We start from the raw sequence: 20,894 nt of genomic DNA on the forward strand, positions 1-20,894 counted from the left end.
GTAAGATTTCTCCGCGTGGTTCGCTGGGCTCGGCTCCGGCCGAGCTTCCGGGTCATTACATGGCACATAGTGGTATTATTGGCACAGGTTCAGAATCGTGGTGCGAGTCCCAGTGGTCGGGAGCTGTCTCCTGTCACTCTGCTTGGCTTTCTCTGCCGTGTCTAGTTGCTTCTTGCATTTCTTCTCTCTGCTCTCCGAAGGAAGAAAACTCTGGGAGAAGGGAGCGCCCCTAGGCACGAGCAGTTTTACAAAAATAGATTTGGCCTTGGGTGTCCTGCTCTGCTGAGTTTCCCACCGGCAAACAGAAGTGGCAGGTGCGGGACCCTCCCCTTAGATAGTTTAGTTTTAGGTTTTATAATTTTTCGTTTTGTTTGTACAAGTTCACCAATGGAACCCTGCGGAGGAAGGAGAGAAGAAATTAAACAAGGGCTGGATGCCCTGGGGCACAAGGAGGGTTATACTGCCCACACAAAGCCCTAACACACCCACTGTGGTGACTGAGGATTGCTGGGGACGTGAGCAAGGGCTCCAGCCCTGTGTTCGGAGCCTCCCAGGAAGGGCTGGTCCTGAGACAGCACAAAAAGATACAGGAAAGCTGGGGGGGGGGCATGAGCAAGAAAGAGCTTCCCAGACGTCTGAGTGAATCCAGCAAGCCACCAAGTATTAAGGCCTTTCCCATCTTCCCTGTAGCCAATCTGTCACCTCACTATCAAAGAAGGAAACAGAGGCAGAGGATGGGTGGGGTCTCAGAAAAAACATCGAGTAACAGAATCCCAGAAAGCTCCAGAATGCCAATCCAGTCACCTCTAGTTGAAACATGTCTCGGTCTTTGAGAAGCCCACACCCATGCTCCTGTGGGAGTATTAATTTCTTCTGAGCGCTGAGTAAAAGAAACTGTCAACCTTCAGTCTTAAGCCCATATTAAAATATCTCTAGCAGAACTCCCAACTCTGCTTAGGACACCAGCCAGTCCTGAAATCCCTTTTGATGTTAAAACATGAATTCTGCTTTGGTCTGGGTTGAGCTCAGGAGTGGCCAAGCTGCCGAGGGTGGTGAGGCAGAGCTGTGCCCTCACCTCCGACAGGTTCACCTCCTCCATTAACTCACATAGAACACAGCATTCCAAACACGCATGCCACTGGCTAGTATGCGTACTCATAGAGGGAAGAGATTTGCTTACTACACCTGCAATGCAGGAAGGAACCTGTGGACACCCTTTGCATCCATCACCAGCTAGCTGGAACTCACTGGGAACAAGACTCAGGATAGATCTCTGGGTCTATCAGCAAAACCCAACCTGAATCTTTCCAAGGGAGAAAGAACGGGAATCCTGGAGAGGCCAGTGGCCATAACATTCTCTAGCAGCCTGGCCAAGAAAGGACACTCAGACCTGGTAAATGGAAGGGCGGTCTTCCATCAAGAGAGAGTCCAGTGGTGGGCAAGCCCCTGGGCACGAGGATGCATCACATCCCAGCCATGGGTGATCCTGCTTGGTGATGTATGAGTTATGGGAATGGGGTGATGTATGTGGGCCTCCATTGCTACTCAGTGCCCCCACTGGAGACACCCATCCCACAATTACAGGCCACCTAGACCCTCAGGCAGAGGGGAAAGTCGCTCCACACCTGTTGATGGCACAAGTCATAAAGCAAGGACCACAGCACAGAGTCAGGATAAGAATGCTGGCATTGCCCCACAGTTACCAGCCCAGCAAACAGCCAGGCCAGAAGATCCATCACCGTGTACTCAGAACTTTCTGGAAACAGCCCTGCACCTCCTCTGGAGACCTGGAGGCAAGTTGTCTGGCCAGGCCCTGTGAGCTTGATTTAAGAGACCTCCACATGAGCTCATCGACCCCAGCACAGGACCGAAGCAGGCCCCCGAATATGGGTGTCAGTTTGGCAGCCTGGACAGTCTATGGGGCCTCTGGCTGGATTCAGTATTTATCCCTAGTGCATGAATGGGCTTTGGGAGCCCATTCCCCATGGAGGGATACCCTCTCAGCCTGGATTCACAGGTGAGGGCCTAGGTCCTGCCCTAAATGATGTGACAGACTTTGATGATTTCCCCAGGGGAATCTGTCTAAGGAGTGGATGCAGAGGGTGGGGGGGGGATTGGAATAGGGGGATTGGTGGAGGCGTGGGAGGATGGGAAGGAGAGGGGACTGATTTAAAAATTAATTTAAAAACTAAGAAAAAGAAAGGGAGACTCCCACAGTTGCAGCCAGGGTGGGGATGGGACCCAGCTCTCCCAGGGTACTCCTCCGTCCTACCTCAATAGTGGAGGACTCTGAACACTGAAGTTTCCAGGAGGCACATGCAGCTTCCTCTTGGGGCTGTGGCCAGGGCTGGAAGGCCTGTCCCTGCTCAGTGCAGGACCCAGAGCCTCGACTTGTCTCCCCAGTGAGGTGGAAAAGGAGAATTAAAGGTGCTGCTCCTTTAATGAAGGAGAACTCCCCGAGTACCCCTACAACTTGCCTGCCTGGTGCAAAAGACTCCCATTTGGCTAATCTATGAGGTCTACGTAGAAGAATCCACGATGCCTCTGTGGGGCTGTCCACCTACTGTGGACCTCAGAGCAATATTGCAGATAAATTCTGGGGTAGATTCTGCCCCCTGCTGCCTGGAAGGGGACTGGGCAGCAGGTGTACTGGGCTCAAGGCTTGATACCCAGCCTCTGCTTTTGAAAGCAAAGACAACAGGGAAGCCTGGTCCCTGGTGCAGCAGCTCCTAACCAGAGTCACCACAGGCTGAAAGGCCACGCGTGCCCCCATGATTTCTTTGTGCCGGGTATCAGGAAGCACAGCTTCTAGACGGTTCTCTGTGCAAGCTTTGTATTCTGTGAATATAGTGTGTATGTGTGTGTGTGTGTGTCTGTGTGTCTGTGTCTGTGTTGGTGTGTGTATGTCTGTGTGTGTGTGTGTGTTCATGTGTGTGTTCATGTATGTGTGTGTGTCTGTGTTGGTGTATGTCTCTGTGTGTGTGTGTGTTCGTGTGTGTATATGTGTGTGTGTGTGTTTGTCTATGTCTGTCTGTGTGTGTGTGTGTGTGTGTGTGTGTTCTAGCCTGTGTACATACATGGAGATGCCAGGGATTGGCATCAGGCACTTTTCTTAATGGTCATCCACCATGAGACAAGGTCTCCTAATGAACCCAATGCTCACAGACTGGCTGGGTAGGCTGTCTGGCTGTGTCTGTTAGGGCTCTGAAAGCAGTTCGCCCACTGAGCTGTCTCCCCAGCCCCTGAGGTGTGTTTTGGGGAAGGGTTCAGGCACTTTTCCATTTGTTATCAGTTATGTGCTTCAATTTGTTTCCGAGATTTTTAATAGTGATTTGTCTCTTGTTTGTTCCAGATTCAATAGTCTTTATGGTTCTCGAGGCACTGTTCAATGGAAGCAGCTTTGGTAAGTAGGAAGAACCTAACTAAGTCTAACAGGGTTTCCTGAAGTTCAGACATACTGTGTGTGTGTGGGGGGGTGACAGGAAATGAGCCATGAGCCTGTGGCAGGTGAGCCTCTGAGGTCCTCTCCTTGGAGAAGAGGATGCCAGCTACATCTGGCATCACCCAGAGCTATCTGTGCCCACCATGAGGTGGTACAGTGCTTATCTGCCATGATCCCTGGGTTTGACCAGGAGCCGGTCTGCAGGGCAGAGCCTTGGCCACAGTTAGGTGCTGCTTGTGTAAACCTGTCTTGTAAAGGGACAGATATATGTTGGAGTAAGAAACTGTCTCACTGGGGCCAGAAAGATGACCCAGAGGGTAAAAGAGCTTGCCTCAAAAACCTAAGGACCTGAGTTCAGTCCCCAGAACACACCATGGAAAGAGAGAACTACTGGAAAGTTCAACGGAGCACTACAAACACACCCATGCATGTACACACACACAGTGACACACACAGATAAAACAGATTCTTTTTAAAGAAATTGCTACATCACTATAGTGAGATCTCCACACCACCCATACTTGTAGCACTGGCCATGCCCATTTGGGCGTGGCCACAGTGGAAGACATGATGGAGGGTTAGGTCAGGTCTGGCGTCCTAGACCTCAGCTCTCGCTTTTGGTTGAGGTCTGGTCACTGAGAGCAGCCTAGGAGGATCCTTGGAGCAAATTTGCAAGTTATTGGCTTCTCGTGTAAGTGACTTCTCCCCCAAATAAATATATAATAATTCATATTATTAAACCTAGTCCCATGCATCTTAATCTGCCCATCTATACATCACCAGTAAAAATAAAGCTACCTAAAAGTCTTAAAGTCTCTACAAGAGACAAATGTCTCTACTGACTATTAAACCTTAATTAAATGTTTTTCTGTTAATTGCTATTTATTTAAGGGACAACAAGTACCCATGTAAATCTGAGAGATCTCGCTGGCGGGTCTCTGCTTGTTGCTCGTGCCCAGGCGTTAATTATAAGAACCAGGGGATGCTTAGAATCTGAAAGCTTTCATCCCAGTGAGTGATGAATAGCTTGCCCGGCACAGGGCGATGGGATTTTTAAGCATTTATCAGAGACTAATGAGGCTCTCTGCACAGCTCTCCCAGCTCTGGTCTACAGAAAGTCACTGGAGGAGAGCATGGAGGGCAGAGGTTGTCCATTTCGCAAGGAGATGCAGCATCTAGTTCTACTCAACCCAGAGGGTCCTCGTGATGCATCTGGAGGGGCAGTAGTGGTCTGGAAGCAAGCGTTCTCACATAGATGGATGCGACTCTCAAATAGCTCCTGGGGCACCTGCATCTTACACCCCACCCAAGGTCACTGTAGTGGGATACCTAATCAAAACCGTGGCAACTTCTTCACTCTGTGGAGGAGAGAATGCCATGGGAAAGAAGAGAGGGTTTTCCGGAACCAAGGAATAAACAAAACCACATGTCCTGCCACCCAAGTCCTTTAAAATGTCAGAGCTGCAACTCCCTGCAAGAAAGCTGTGGCGCTTAGGCCCCTGAGCACTTGGGGCAGGTCCTTCTACCGTTCCATCCTACCCTCAGCCTGCCTACAGCTTGGGGCTGAACTGGGGTGAGCAGAGGCACTTGGCACAGAGAAGGGCGTGGTCTCAGACCCCTTTGTAAAGCAGAGTCATCTGCAGAAACAGGCATTGTGGCATCCTGGAACCAGACAACCTTGGGTGACTGGTCTCAGCGCTGAAAACCTAGAGCATCATGGTCAAGTCGTCTGCCTTTCCTCAGCCTCAGTTTCCCCCTTTGTACATGGGCTTGTTGGGGGAGTGAATGCACTTCCGCATGTAAAAAGTGGCCTCTCTAATGGCCATCTATATGATAGAGTTACCCCGGGAGCAGAAGACGCGAGGCTTCTCTTCAGGAAAGTGGAGGCTGAGTGGGCAGGCTCCACAGCTCCTCGTCAATGAGTTACAGTTTAACAAGTTTCTTTTTTCAAATTGATACAGGTTCTGACTCTGTATCCAAGCTGTCTTCAAACTCACAGTGACTCCCCTGCCTCAGACTCCTGACTGCTTGGTTATAGGCATTAGCTACCACGTCCACCTTTAACGTCCTTTTAAAGCTATAGTAGAGATGTGGTACCTATCCTACCCCGGGGCCTGCCAAGCTTTGAGTTGCCTTGGCAGACCCCAGCACCATGCTCTGAGGATGCACCAGGCTTATGTCCTGCCTGCTGGAAGGCTGTTCTAGTTGCCTTTCACAAGGGCTTGTGAAAGCCTCTGCAGGAGGCTCCTTTCTAGTCTAATCTAATTACATTTTCTTGCCCACAGGCGGAACATGCTGGCTTTGGGACAGAGACTGAGGGCTGGAGATTTGATTTGGACCCAACTTGCGATTCATTAGTGCTGGGATTAAGAACTGACCAATTCGTTCCCATGCTGGTAGAAGCTTGCTCCTTGCTTCCTGCTGGACAAGTGCTGGGACTGGAACCCTTGAGCTCTGTCTGCCCAACCCTCAGTCCTCTGCCCTTTTCACTCAATCCCCACACAAAAGGTGAGCAATGAGTGAGGGGCAAGTATTTGTGGATACCGGGTCTTATCTAAGAAACAGGGTTGCCGCCTCGTGGAAAGCGATTGGCTGCTGTGACACAGTGGGTGAAGGCAAGTTTCCCCACCAAGCTGGAATCCCAAAGAGAAGGATGTCAAGCCCACAACACCCATGGGCTGTGCAGGCAGCATGTGTAAGTGGGGACACATGGTCATGCAGCGCCCGGGAGGGAGAAGCCCTCACTCCTCCCCCCAGTGACTCCGCACAGAAGCCATTCAATGTTAGCATCCGCGTTAATACCATCCAAAGCAGGCCGAATGTTCCCAGGCAGCAGAGCGTGAAGAATTCATCCTGTTTGGGTACCAGTCTCCAGCTTCAAATTAGTAGATGTCTCAACTCTTCACTTTCTTTTTTCATCATGTTATTTCTTATCTCTTATTTTCATATTTCAAGACTGCACTTTAGTTCCCCCCACCCCCCACCCCTACCCCCAGCATGATTATGTGCTGAGGGTGAGATCCCTGTCTGCTTAACCAGCCGCCCTGGTGGCTTCCTGCCGAGAGAGAAGGGGATGATGAACCCAGAGCTTGTTTCTGAAGGCAGATTCTTCAGCTCGCAGTTCTGCACCGGGAGGGGAGGGCATGGCACTGAGGCTAAGCTGCTGCATCCTGGGAGCTACTCCCTCCCAGAGAAGTCCTGGCTGTGTGTCTAATAGCTGTGTCTCAGAGAGCCATGGTCCAGTGTCCACACAGGGGATGTATTGGGAAACACACTGCCTTAGAGAGGGGCTCCTGATCATAAGTTAGGGGAGGAGAAGGGGCCACAGGAGACGGAGATAGATACATACCATGAAACAGACACATGGCGTCTGCCCCGTCCTCAGGAGGTAAAAAGCCTTCGGCCAGTCAGCAGGAGATTTCAAACCATTTCTCAGACACAAAGGCCACAGGGATGAGATGCCGATCTGCAGACGAGGATCTGAGGAGAGCAGAGAAGGTTTGTGTGAGCCATGTGTGAGCCCTGTGAGCCGGCACATGGCAAGCAGGCTAGTCAGCCTGCAGGGGGAGTCTGTTCTCTGGAGATGGGTCTTTACCAACCTCTAGATAGAAGAGACCCCCATTGCCTTGCAGGTCCATTAGCAGAGAGGGTGATGGATGCAGGGCTGAGGGCCTCGGGTGTGGAGGAGGGAAGGCTGGCCATCCTTCCTTCTTGTGTTATCTCCAGATACTGGCCTTGGGATGAGCCCAGAGCCAGGGTCATTACTTCTACAGGCACAGTATTGTGCATGATAGAAAGGGACAAGACCTAGCTCCTAAAGTGTCCCCCTCACAGCTTGCCATTGAAACCAGGTGGCCGATGGTTAGCTTTAATTGCCAGTTTGACACAACAGAGAATTACCGGGAAGAAAAATAGCAACTGTATAGACCAGCTTGGCCTGGGAGTCTGTGGGGATGGGGGGGTGGGGGGAGATCTTGATTGTTATTGATGGAGGGGAAAATTCAGACCACCATGTGCGGCACCATTCCCTAGGCAGGAGGCCCCGAACTGTGTAAAAGTGGAGGAAACAAGTGGACAGGTATGCATGCATTGACTTCTCTCTGCTCTAGACTGTGTGTGTGGCTGGCTGCTTTAAGCTCCTGCAACTGCTCATCCCTGCTGTGAGGGACTGAAACTGTGATGGACTGAAACCTGGGAGCTTAAGCTGAATAAACTCCTTTCTACCCCAAACTGCATTTTGTCAAGACGTTTAATCACATCTTGCAACAGAAATGAAGCAAGCAACTAACAGGTCCCAAGCTCAGCAGCTGCCACCAATGTTAGCCTTCCTGGGTCTGCATCAGTGCATGAGAGTAGCAGCTACCCAGCCCTCTACAGCTGGACACGGCACAGCACAGCACACTTGCTCAGTGCGGCACAGGAAGGAGCGAGCATACGGTATGAGCTGTGGTCACTGTGGTGTCCAAGCCCACCTCTGCTCATTGGTAAAGCAGCAAGCAGGGTGAAAGGTGTAGGGTGACCCAGAGCTGACCTCCCAGCCAGGGTCCCAGGGGACCCTCTTATGCAGCTGCTGACTCAGGAGGGGGGAGGGGACCTTCAAGCCCTAAGAGGAGTCTGCTAACTGCCTCATTTCTTTCTCCCCCCCCACCCCAATTTACAAATGATGCATGGGTGCACAGTCACTTAAAAAATAGCTTATTGATATTTTAATTTAATGCTGGCCAAACCTTGGGCAGCTGACTCAGGGGTTTCTCAGCCGATCCCAGGGATGGTTGGAGAAGTGTGTCCTCTTTGAGGGATCACCCATGAATAATAAAAGAGCATTTAATAAGAGACTCCAGCCTGGAGTCTGCTTGATATTTGCTATTTTTCTGAGCTGGCTGCTGACATTTTATTGACAGAGTCTCGGAGACTCTGACTGTGGGAGGGACCTGTCATGATTTGCCGATGCTTCAGAGGGCAGTGAGTACTTGGCTGGCTTTGGACCCTGAGACTGGGTGTGAGGGGCAGACATTCAGCCTCTGAGCACAGTAGTGAGGGCTGGGAATACATCTGCATCCCTGTCTTGGGGTCTGAAATACATGTTTCACTATGGCTGCTGTTGGGCATCCTGGGCTGGCTATACACCTGTTGATTCTCCTCCACTGCTATCGTTTTGAGAAATCAGCTGCCTGCATGTGCTGGGCTGGGCCCCCAAGAGAGCGACAGAATGACAGGACAAGGGCAGTTTCACGGGTGGGAACACCGTGCCCCGGGTTCACCCACACAGCGCTCACCGGTTTCCATTGAAGGTGGACTTGTACTCCCCAGTCGAGTGCAGGGTCTCATCGGCATACACGGGCATGGACGCCCTGACGCACTCGTGAGAACACTGCAGCGTCTCATTGTAGGCCGTGAAGATGTCCACGCTGCTGGGCACCCGGGCCGGGGTGAAGTCCGTTAGGTTCTGGCAGCTCTCCTCCTGCTGGTTCATCTTCCGCTGGTGGCTGTTCCTCCGAGTGTGCCCACTTGGGGCACAGCTAGGAGAGAGAGAGAGAGGCTTGTGTGGGGGTGGGCAGGTGCTGGAGCAACGTGCAGAGCTCTCCCGCACGTCCACGGCCAAGTCTTCACTCCCAGGCGCCATCTATATTACACAGTAATTCTCAGCCTCTTCAGAAAGATCAACCACAATCAAGTAATCAGCTCTCTCTCTCTCTCTCTCTTTTCAAATATAAAATCTGAATTTTAAATGTGGCCATTATCACAAGAGAGCCTGGAGGTGAGTGGTGAGGCTGAGACCTTGTTGCCTAAAATATGTCAGCTAGACTGAGGGGGCTGACTCAGTTTCCCTCTGATGCCTTAATGGGATGAAGAGGTTGACAGGGCTCTCTGACAGAGGGCCTGGGCCTGTGGGAGGGCCTGGGCAGGGTGGAGGGGGACTCTGGGGATAGCCTGGGATGGAAGGCTGTTGCTGTTGGCTTAACTGCCCCTGGCAGTCACCTCACCCAGAACATACTGGCACACAGTGACTTGTGTTCACCCTTGCCAGGTTCTTACAGATGAATGAGCTCATGCGCGTGGGCTCCGCCTCACTCCCCACTGCTCTGGCTATGGGGGCTCCCAGTGGCCACAGAGGAGGCACCTGGGGCCCCCACTCTCCTCTGGGAAGGAGTTCTCTGGGGTGATATTGAATCAAGGTGTCCTGTCTTCTGTGGGTCTCATTTTACTCTGTTCCCTGAGGCGGGGTGGGGAAGGATGGTGTGGTGCAGGGTGGGGAGGGATGGGGTGGGCAGGTGGGGTGGGGGTGAGGGGGGTCCGATTGCTGCTAAAAGTGATCACGAGGCAGAAGACCCCTCGGCAGAAGATGCTGAGCCCTGATGACCCTCCTCACTCACGCCTGGCCTCTGTCCCAGAGGAAGGGGTGGCCTGTCATGGAAGGGAGTCACAAGTCCTCTCTCCGGTGTGGGTCATACTTCTGCACTGTCCCACATGCATGTGGCCCTGTGAACCCCCACATTCATGTGCACCCACCCCCTGGCCCAGAAACTCTGCAAGAGTGTCTTTACTCTCCTTGTGTCCTGGATCCTCCAGGGATCCACCTGCCTATCAGGTGTTAAGATCAGAAGAACGGGGTTTGTCTTGGGCTGTGTTCTCCTGCTTGCCACCTGCCTTTGGCTCCCCCATTTCTGGGTCTGCCCAGTTGCTGGGACCCCTACTTGTCACTCACATATATCTGGGAATCATGGGGCACACACACTGCTCCACTGGTGAGCTTCGAGGCTCACAAGCAACAGACACCTTTCCCAGCAGCTTCGGGGAGATCTGGGCTTCAGGCGCCGCGGGCAGCGAGGAGCCCCAGCAGTCCCCTCAGTTTCTTGGGTTATGTCAGATGTGCACGCCCAACAAGGCCAGCCTCAAAGCAGGCCGCTGTACAGGAGGGAGCAGGGAAGGAGAACCACCTGCAGCAAGGCCATGACCTAGTTTGGGAGCAGAGAATTGCTGCTCGGAGGGGAGGAGGGGGCCGGCTGGATGAGCTGCCTTGACCTCAGTGGAGGGCAGGGGTCGGGGGTGGGGAGGTGTGAGCATTCTGCTGCTGTTTCTCTGCCTTTAGGAGGTGTGACATGGACTGCAACACACACAGATACGCATGGGCCCCGACAGACCTTAGTGACAGGAGAGCCATATATCCTGGGAAACTGTCCTGAACGCCGGGCTTACCACCTCTTGCACAAGGGTCACTCTGTGGGGCTACACTACAAAGCATGCCCAGCTGAAGCCAGTGGTGGCCAACGTGCCTGTGGCTGTAGTCACCTGGGGCCTCCTGCTCCAATGGGAATGCAACCTGTAGGCTGCCACTGAGCACACGATGGATGTCTTATTTGAAATGGGGTCTTGTGTATCACAAGCCATGTAGCTGGAGATGACCTTGAACACCTGGTCCTCTTGCCCCCACTTCCTGAGTGCTGGAATCGGAGACACAGGCCAACACACTAGGTGTGTGGAGTGCCGGGATGGAAGTCGGGGTTTCACGCAAGCCCGGTGAGCATTATGTCTACGGAGTTAAAGTCCCAGCCTCCAGGCATGGTCTTAAAAAGTTGGGGCTCTCCGTGCAGACCTCCCTTGGCTCCCCCACAGCCCGCCGCTCCCAGGCCTTACCAATTTTTTAAGACAAGAGTTGTGATGAGTGCAGCGATGACCATGATGAGGGAGACGGTGATGGTGATGATCTGATGTACAGCCAGACCTGGAGGGGAGGAGACAGAGGCCAAGGTCAGCACACGGGAGAGGCCAGGACAGGCTGAAGGACGGCGGCGGAGGGATGCTTAGGGGATTGTTTGCAGCGCCGCGGCTGTTCTCACCTGGGTCCAGAAAGGATGCCTCCAGCCCTGAACTCTTCCTTTCTCACTCAGTGCATCAGCAGGGACATGGCCATGGGCAGCTGTGCCCTCTGCCTACAGCTTTTATCTGAATTTGAGTAGCTCTGCCGAGATTCCCAAGCCCCGCCCCCTCCCCCCCCCTATGAATGGACATTGTGCTTCTCCATTCTGGAGATGTGAACATAGGGGAGGGACTAGCCCAGCCCACCTAGGACATCTAGAAGAAGACGGTCCCCCAAATGTAGACTCTCCCTAGTGTTGTCTCCTGTCCCTAGAGCCCTCCCCATCATTCACTACCTGTAAAGTCAGTTCCTACTAGTGAAAGGTCATGGATAGGGTGAGGCTGCTGTCACCTGGCCTTGTAGCCATGTCCCTCTCCCCAGTGAAGAATGACAGTGGACAGGGCTATGGAGTTGACAGAGTGGGGACAGGCAGGCAGGACTACTTCAGCAGCAGGATGGCCAGAGCCTGACAAGCATTTGTTGGTCCTGCAGATGGCCAAGGTCAGGATTTCTCTGTCATCCCCCTCCAGCGCTCTCAACCAGTGCACAGCAAGGCAGAGGGGGAAAAGCAGGTATAGCTCCCATCTCTGGTTCCACCCTAGACCACATTCCCTCTGGACCTCATCGGTCTCAGTGTTCCTGGGACATGGAAACAAAGAGTGTCTCCAGATGACTCTACCGGCCAGCCAGAGTGTTCTGCAAGGTACACAGCCCCAGCTGTTTCCTGATGTTGGCAAATATGGGGCTTGAAAAGAAGACCAAGGCAGCTTGGGGAACCTTCAGGGGAAAGCATCTTCCTCCAAACTGATGTCTTTGGGACGTACAGGCTCTGCCCCCGGCTCTAACACCCACTCTCCAGACTTCAGCTTCTCACATCTGAACCGGGTGTGAGGGCATATGTTCCCGTGTGGCAGACTTCAGCGTTCAGAGGTTGCTGGCAGCATCCCAGAGACTGTCACACACACAGATGTTATTTTCCTGCTAAATGTGATCATCAAGGGAGACCGTTTCATGAATGATTCCAAGTTGGCAGGGCCAGAACACATGTCCTGACCCTCTCTCCCCCATCTTCTGTGGCGAAGTGCCATTTTCATGAAGGATTCCTACCCTGGTCCACAGAAAGAGCATCGCTAAGGAACAGTGGAGCTGTCACAAGAGCGTCACGGCCACCCTCCATTTTTATCTGTGGATTCAAGAGCCACTGGGTGGTGCATTTTCTCTGTGCTGCATGGTGCTGGCAGTGGCCATCTTAACCATCATGGCTGCCTTCAGGGAACAGCAGTTCAATGCCACATGCTTTAAATTTGTAGCCCTCACTGCTCATCTTGGCCTGTGGCTTCCCATACACTTGTGCTCAGTTTGAGGCACTCACTTCAGACCTCTGGGTGAATAGCCTCCTCATCTAAGACCCCTTTTCAGCTCGCCAATAGGGGTTAAAGCCAAGCAGAAGCCACCTTCAATCGCACCAAGAGTCTCTGCTCGCTATGGTCTGAGAATCACCAAAGATCTCTCAGGCAGAGAATGGGGAACCATGGAAAGGGCGTTGCCTGCTCTGTCCTGCCATGCTGGATCCACAAAGTTCCTTAGCATGGTTGGTTGAGAGGTAGCTATGTGATTCTGAAGAAATGTGCCTGTTCATACAGCGAGGAGGAGGAGGAAGCTGATGGTAAAGACAGTGGTGATGGTGATGGTGACGATAACAACCGCAGTGATGGTGTTTATGGTGGCAATATGGTGTTGCTGTTAGTAATTACGGCGATGATGGTTGTGGTGATGGTGATAATGGGGATAAAGGTGATAGATGGTGAAGATGTGGGTGGTGTTGATGATGATGGTGGTGATTTGAGGATGTTGACGGTAGTGGTAATGGGTGATGGTGATGATGATGGCAGTGTTAGTGATGATGGTAGTGATGATGTGATGGTAATGGTGTTGATAATGATGAGAATAATGGTGATGATGATGGTAGTGATGGCAATGTTAGTGACAATGGTGAGATGGTGGTGATGGTGGTGGTGCTGATGGTGGTTATGGTAAGGAGGGCCATGGTTACAAGGACTGCAGTAGTGATGATGTTGATTCTGGTGTCTGTGTGACGATGATGATGGCGGTCCTGATGATGATGACAGTGTGCTGTTGATGATGGTATACACTTAGACTTTGGTGATGGTGAGGACAGCCACAGCTCTCATTGGTGACACTCCAATTCTCTTCATTACCATCACTACCAGCATCATCCTATCAAAACCATCAGCATCATGATCACCATTGCTGCCATTATCACAGTGACCATGTGGTGAGAACAGAGAATGGTGGCTACCATGATGGTGACAGTGATGATTACAGACACAATACGAAGCGGTGTGCTATTCTCCCATGTAGTCCTGGCAACACCTCTTCATGGCAGATTCTACAGTTACTGGCTACAGAAGGGAAAATCACCCAGGGAATGTGTATATTCCTCAGATCATGTAGGACCTGCTGGCTCCAACACCAATTGCACTGCACAGCCCTGGGCACTCTTGGCTAATCTAAGTACTGTGTCTTGATCTGCTTTTTCCCTGCTTCTGTGTCAGAGGCCAGCTCCTCCCCCTTGGAAGTGTGGGAGAAAACAAGCTCATACTCCCACGGACACAGATGCTCACACCCCACCACCTCTTGTCTGGGAAGGCTCCAGGAACACCGCTCCAGGTCAATGCCAAGGACCTTCCAGCCACTTCTTGACACGACACAACCCAATTCCCATGTCAAAAGCTACATCTTTGCTCCTTGTGGTGAATGTGCCACAGTCTAGGTCAAGGCTGGAGAACCCGGTGGCTGGATACATGGTAAGATAGAAAAGAGCAGAAGGCAGAAGTAACTTCAGCAGGGACTGGCTCACTGGGGCCCTCTAGGGGCAAAGAGAATGCCCTCACAGGGGCAACAGACTGCAGCCCACTTCCCATTATCTGCAGGATCAGAGGAGACACAGGGTGCCCATTCAGTTTGACCTCTTCATGTTCCCGAGAGAACCCTTTCACCGAACTACTATTTGCAAACACATGAGATCACAGATGAGAAGAGGCATCTTCCATACTGAACATGAGAATGAACTTAGGGAACTCTAAGCCGGTGAGCATGAAAAGTCACCAAGCCGACTCTCTTGACCAGTGAGAGAAACAGAGGCCCAGAGAGGGAAACGGCTGACTCGGGGACGCTCTTCAGTGATGGCTCTGAACAAAGGATACCAAACTCTGAATGTGGTCCTTGTGAGTCTTTGAACCCCTTCAAGAGGGCTCAAATCATCACCATCTGTGCATCTACCCCACTCATACACACAGCCTTGCCCAGGACCTTACGGCCATCATTTATGAGAAAGAAGTAATGAACGGGGGAAATAGGAACAACGGTGCACTGGGTGTGTCTTTATCCACTTAACCCAAACTAGAGTCACTTGGGATGAGACACCTTAGGTGAGGAACTGCCTCCATTGAAACTGGCCTGTGGGCAAGTCGAGGGTCCGTTTCCTTCATTAATAACCACATTTGGGCAGGAAAACAGACTGAGCAGGCCAGGGGAGTGAGCCAGCAAGCAGTGTTCCTTCACGGCCTCTGCTTGTGTTCCTACCTTGACTTCCTTTCATCATGGGCTGTAGGACATTTCGAAGAAATAAACCCTTTCCTCCCCAAGTTGCTTTTGGTCATGGTGTTTTATCACAGTGATAGAAACACAGAGTCAAGAGCCAACGTCTAGAGCACATTAAAAAAGGTTTTTGTTTTGTTTTTTGGAGAATTTCACACATGAGTTCCTTTTTTACATAACTTCCAACCCCAACTTCCAAATTTCCCCTCAAATTAATGACCTCTTCTAGTTATTATTATTATTGTTGCTATTATTATTATTATTATGTACACATATCAGCAAGCCAGCCTACTGAGCAATTTGTGTGTTTCTCATGTGTACATGTATTTCAGGCTGACCACTTGGGATTGGATAACCTACTGGGGAAGGGGCACTGTCCCTGGAGAAGCCTGACTATCCCTTTGTTAGTGGACATTGATTAGAAGTGTGGCCCTGTGAAATTTTGCCTAATAACTTGCCCTGTTGATGGTGTGTGTGTGTGTGCACGCACGCGCGCACGCCATCACTCAGGTCTTATTTAGGCAGCCATACTGTTGAGATTACATGGGTGAAGCTTCTTTGTCATGTTCAGAAGACACTGTCTAGCTACTGGCCCCCAGCTTCAGAAGTAAGAGCTATGAGAAGAACCTACAGACCCTACAGTTGTGCTAGTTGAACAAAGACTGATCTAAATAATTTTTATGGGAAGCAGTTTGGATTGTGGGACATCTAAAAGAAAGCCCTGCCCTCCCATTGGAAGGTTGTCTACTAAGAAAAGGGCAGAACCACATGGGAAATTATAGGGTGTTTATAGAATCTGTGGTTGGTTTTTGACCTGATCTTCTCCATATGCCAGGAGTGGGTCACTCATTTTCAGATGGAGCTAATGTAGGCAAATCTTTGTACACAAGAGAAAAATAGAGAAATACTTTAGGCTTTGTAGGAAGTGTAGTATGTGTAGTCAACTTATATTGTGTATATTAGTATATCGTTATTTTATTATGTTATAATAGCATTATTAATATTATTGTAATATAATACTAATGTTATATTGGTATATTATTATATACAGTCAGCTTGCATGACTGCAATAAAATCCTGGCAGTAGCTAACTTTTTAAAGAGAGAAGGTTTCTTCAGCTCACAGTTTTGGAGGCTCAAGGACATGGTACCCCAATCAACCTAGTTCTGGTAACAGCTCCATCACACCATGATGGATAGCAATGGTTATGGGTAATATAGTTATAGAGTCAGGGAAAAGAGAGAGAGAGAGAGGTATGCTAGCTCTTGGATCTCACAGTCCTGTCTGAGGACGTCTAACCAGTGTTCTAAGTACCTCCCCTTAGTGTTCTAAGTACCTCCCCTTAGACCTCAATCCCCGAAGGCACCAACACTTCCAAAACCATCATCCTGGGATCAAGTTTCCAGTTGCAATGGGCTCTTGGAGCCACTTAAACTACACCCCAAATATATCAGCCTCTGTACTTAGCTTGGCCACCAAAGTGCAAAACCTGCCATAGATGATGTGCAAAAAATAGCGGTAACTGTTTCAAAAAAGTTTTATTTGCAAAAACAAACAGCTGCCCTACTCAGCCCATGGATGACATTTTTCAGAATTCTCACTGAGGTAAGCAGCCAAAGGGGGTTTTACTTGTAGCCTTAATGGAAGTATTTACCTCTTTTGAACGAGTGACTAAAGCTGAGGTGGTTCTAAAGACTTGGGTCTTCCCTTACCCTCACCAAAGGGCCATTGCCATCAGAGACTCGCATTGGCCACTGTCTAGATGATTTAAAGATAGCCATGGTCCTCTGCCCGCCAGCGGCACTGGATTGGCCTACCCCCTGTGCAGCAGTTTGACAGTAGGTCACTTTGCATGACGGGTCTCTAGACAACTCAATTTGATAGGATTCTTGATTTCTCAAAATCAAAACTCACAGAGAAATTGACAGATTCAATCTGTTTGGCGGCACTCGGAAATATTTCATCCATGTCTGTCTCCATTTTCTCCATCCACACTGAAAGGAACCCATGTCTTGTGAGTGAGGACAACCACACCAGAGGGGTGGCGAGGCTCTATCGGTACAGAATTCACTTTTCAAGCAGGACCTGAGTTGGTGCCTAGAATTCACATACAAAGGCTGGGCTTGGTGCAGTGTGGTGTATTCCCAGTGCAGGGAGAGCAGAGACCAGAGATCTCACAGACCAATCGGTGAGCTCCAAGACAGCAAGAGAGCTGCCTCCATGGAGGTGGGTGGCATTCCTGAGGATGACACCAGGGTGGTCATGTCTTCCGTATGCAGGTCAGCCTGTGCATGAGTATGAATACGCATGCACATCTATGAATAACAAATTAATATTAAACATTTTAAAGGAGACTGCCCAAGTCTTTAGGGACCCATCACTCTGGTCTCTTAAAGGCTTCTGCCTGCTGTGTGGATGCCAGATTCTCAGGTAGAAATCCCCTAACCCTGCCCCCACCCATTTTTAACCAGTGTCTCTCAACACTCATACCTTGAGTCAGTTTCCTCTGGCTAAGTCTCTGGTGGCCCTTAAATAACATGTGCGGGGACATCTGCCCCATAAACCCACTGACCCTACACAAAGCAACCCTTGAGCTGTCCCCACTCCTGCCGTCAGGCAGGCTGTGATCAGATTGACAATAATGTTCCCTCAAAGAAATATGCATTCCCTTTTTTTTTTTTTTTTTAGCTATGAACTTTCTCTCCTTCACTTTCAAGGTCAACCCTGAGTTGCATCTTGTAACTCTTTGAATTCGGATGCGGCCCTGGAGTCCGGAAGCATGCAGTGTGGGAATGCTTGCTTCCCTGTCCTGACAGGTGTTATTGTCCCTGCTAATTTAGGGGCTCTTTCTGCTCCTGGTAATTGCCACTGTATACTAATGCGCTAGGAATCAGCTGCCATGCAGATAATGAAAAATTATACCCAGAATAATGGATGGGGACAGATGGATTACCAAGCTCCACATCAATCAATAGGGCTTTTATGGTTATATTTGTGGTGGTTTGTAATAAGATCTGGCCCTGAAGATTGATGGGGAAGTTGGTAACCCATCTCTGGGCCTGAACGAGGTCTCATTAAAAGAAGCCAAATCAAACATGGGCCATTGTCCGTGGCAAAAACAAACCCATCATGGCTTCTCTCGTCTTGCATGGGAGGGGTGAGCAGTGCACTTGGCTGTCAAGCTTGGATGAAGATAAGAGTGATGGCCTTTGGATTTGCCATGGCAAATGGATGGCATCTCTGTGTTTAGAGTAGCTCATTCGACAGTGCATGGGCCTAGCGTACCTGTGTTATTGGAGCAAGGCCCAGTAACCACTGGAATCAAGCAAGGTTGTCTTGTAGGGGTCAGTTTGACAGGTAGGAGGCTACAAGGGACATGTGCCAGTCCCAAATGTGCCAGTTCTGGGGTGTTCACAGAAAAACAAGACCCCTGGCTTTGATGGCGGGGACACAGAGAAGCAACTCTGGCAACCCTTCAGAGGGGTGGGTGTGCCCATCCGGGTCCTTCTGACAAACACAGCAAAAGCCTGTATACAGAGAGATACTTGGGGAGACATGTTAAGGGAATTGGCTCATGAGGTTATTGGGGCCCTGAAATCCCACCACCTGCTAACAGTAAGCAGGAGAGCCAGCACATCCATTGCTTTGTCAGAGAGACACAGAACTGGAACTCATGATGAAGCCTCAGTTCAAGGCCCAAAGCCCAAGCATCACACATGGATGTATGGTTATCAGCACCAGAATCCAAAGGCCCTAGGACCTAAGAGTGATTCTTATTTGATAACTGTTATGCGATATATCTTGCTGTGCTAAGGTTAAAATCCTTTTTATTTAGACAGAAAAGAGGAGATGATGGGAGATATCATTCTGTAAATATGTTTCTCTTATTGGTTAATGAATAAAGCAGTTGGCCAATAGGAAAGCAAGATAGGTGGGACAAGGAGACAAGGAGGAAAGAGGAAGTGGTAGGGAGGAGATTCAAGATGGAGGACCTACAGGGCTCTCTCCGGTAAGATAAGACTACATGGAAATAGTTAGATTAATAGAAATGGGTTAGTATTTAAGACAGAGCTAGCCAATAAGAAATTAGTAACTGGCCTACAACATTTTATCTAATACAGCATCTCAGTGTATTATTTGGGGCTGGCATGGCTGTGGGACCAGACTGGCAGGTGGGAAAAAAAACCTTACTCATAACAGCCTGACATCCTAGGGCAGAAGGAGACGGATGCTGCCTCTCGCCAGTCTTTCTGGTCCATCGGCTCCCGCCATACACAATGGCGAGAGAGGGATGCCTACTGATATGAACACTGATGTTTTCCACTCATGTACACTCCAGCCGGACAAGCTCACACACAGAATTCGCCATCACTTTCCGTGACACTGAGTGACTTTCCAGTTCAAAGTGCTTCAAGTCAAGAAGATTAGAGCAGTTTCCATTCATAAGAAGGGGCTTCCACTTAGGGCAGGTTTATACCCCAACAAGGGGAGGACAGTGCCCACCGAGGGTTGGACTCTGCTACCTCACCATCTTCAGCTTCATCACAGCAGCTCAGTGGATAAGGGGCCCTCCAGAGCCACCCCAAGGGACCCCAGCTCCACATAGACAACACTTGTCGGAATGTTGACACGAACTTCATGGTGACAGCCAGGGCACAGGGTGCTGGCTCCACTGTGGAAAGCAGAGGCCAGAGAGACTAGTGACCATGCTACATTGCTCAAGCTCAGTGTTTAAGGAAGGAGGAACTGGTTTGAAGGGACTGCAGCACTGAGGCCGAGGCAGACATGTCCCTTAACCCCAACTGCGAGGCCTCAAAATGGGAGCTCTCTGGTCACCTCCCTCCAGGCGCTGCCTTACTGGTGACAAGGTGGCCCAGGGGAAGGGACAAGAGAAGCCATTCACACGATGGTGGCAGGCAGAGCATGCTAATCACTGTTGTAAGAGTCGATTCAAGCTCGACTTGCTACAGCACCACAAGGGTGAGTGGAATTCAGCGGCATTAAGTCTGCACCATGCAATTATTAATGAGGGAGACTCGTGACATGCAGAAAGATCTCATATGTATAATCACAGCCCATCACAGGGCTGAGCTTCAGCTCAGTTGGCGGAGGGATTGGCTAGCATGAAAAAGCCCTGGGTTTGATCCTCAGCATGTAATACAGTAGAAACAGGGGGATCAGGAGTTCAAGGTCACCTTTGGTTATATAGCAAGCTTGAAGCCAGGCAGTGCTACAGCACTGCACACATTCTAAGAAAAACTTTTCTGCTAGGGTGGTTTCTGGTGAAGAGTTACTGGCAGTTGACGGCGTAGAGGGTCTGTACCCCCAGTGGGTGCCCCTACACCCATGTGCATGTGAGAAATTTTAACTGGGCTTGCGGGTTACAGACAACAAGAGAAAAAGAGAGCATGAAATTAGAAGGAAGATGTGGAGGGGGCCACTAAAGAGTCCGATTCGGGTAGCGGTGGGCGGATACTAAGACACAGTTCATGATCACAAGAGAGAGACAGGCAGGCCCTGGAGCAGGTATGAGTATCCAGATATCTCTGCCAAACACAAGTAGGCAAGAAGCACTAACCGCTGCCAGAAGCCACGGGTGATGTGTGGAGTAGCCATGACAAGTGTTCACCTGAGCTCAATGTCCGTCGGGTAGACGTGGCACACCGCCTGCTGAGTCCATCTGCTAAGCGCCCAAATAAATGAACATAATCATATCGGGCAGGACATCCTAGGCTTAGGATCTTAGAGCGAGGACATTTCTTAGGGTGTGACTAACCCATACCATGCACACGGCTAAGATACAGCGACTGATTGAAGCAGGCTCACTCCAGAGCCAACGCCCTCCACAGCACAGATCCAGGCCTTGAGGAGTCGCAGTCTCTCCTCCATAAGGGGACTGGCTCTGGCTACAGCACTATGACCAAGTGACACTTGCAGATCACGAACAAGTTGGTGCTGGTTGGAGATCCAACA

General features: G+C 50.5%; 1 protein-coding gene across 1 annotated transcript in view; it reads right to left on the bottom strand.

The window, feature by feature from the left end:
* Positions 1 to 358: 358 nt before the first annotated feature.
* Positions 359 to 20,894, bottom strand: part of Ajap1 (adherens junctions associated protein 1) — a 109,527-nt gene continuing 88,991 nt past the window's right edge. The window contains exons 3-6 of the mRNA XM_051173957.1: positions 11,078 to 11,165; positions 8,719 to 8,961; positions 6,792 to 6,922; positions 359 to 395 (exon numbers count right to left, since the gene is read on the bottom strand). Of these exons, the coding sequence (XP_051029914.1) occupies positions 6,850 to 6,922; positions 8,719 to 8,961; positions 11,078 to 11,165 (404 nt within the window). The 3' untranslated portion in view covers positions 359 to 395; positions 6,792 to 6,849. The remainder of the gene's footprint in view (positions 396 to 6,791; positions 6,923 to 8,718; positions 8,962 to 11,077; positions 11,166 to 20,894) is intronic.

The sequence above is a fragment of the Phodopus roborovskii genome, unplaced genomic scaffold, assembly GCF_943737965.1.
Source record: "Phodopus roborovskii unplaced genomic scaffold, PHOROB, whole genome shotgun sequence".
In the NCBI taxonomy this organism is placed as follows: Eukaryota; Metazoa; Chordata; class Mammalia; order Rodentia; family Cricetidae; genus Phodopus; species Phodopus roborovskii.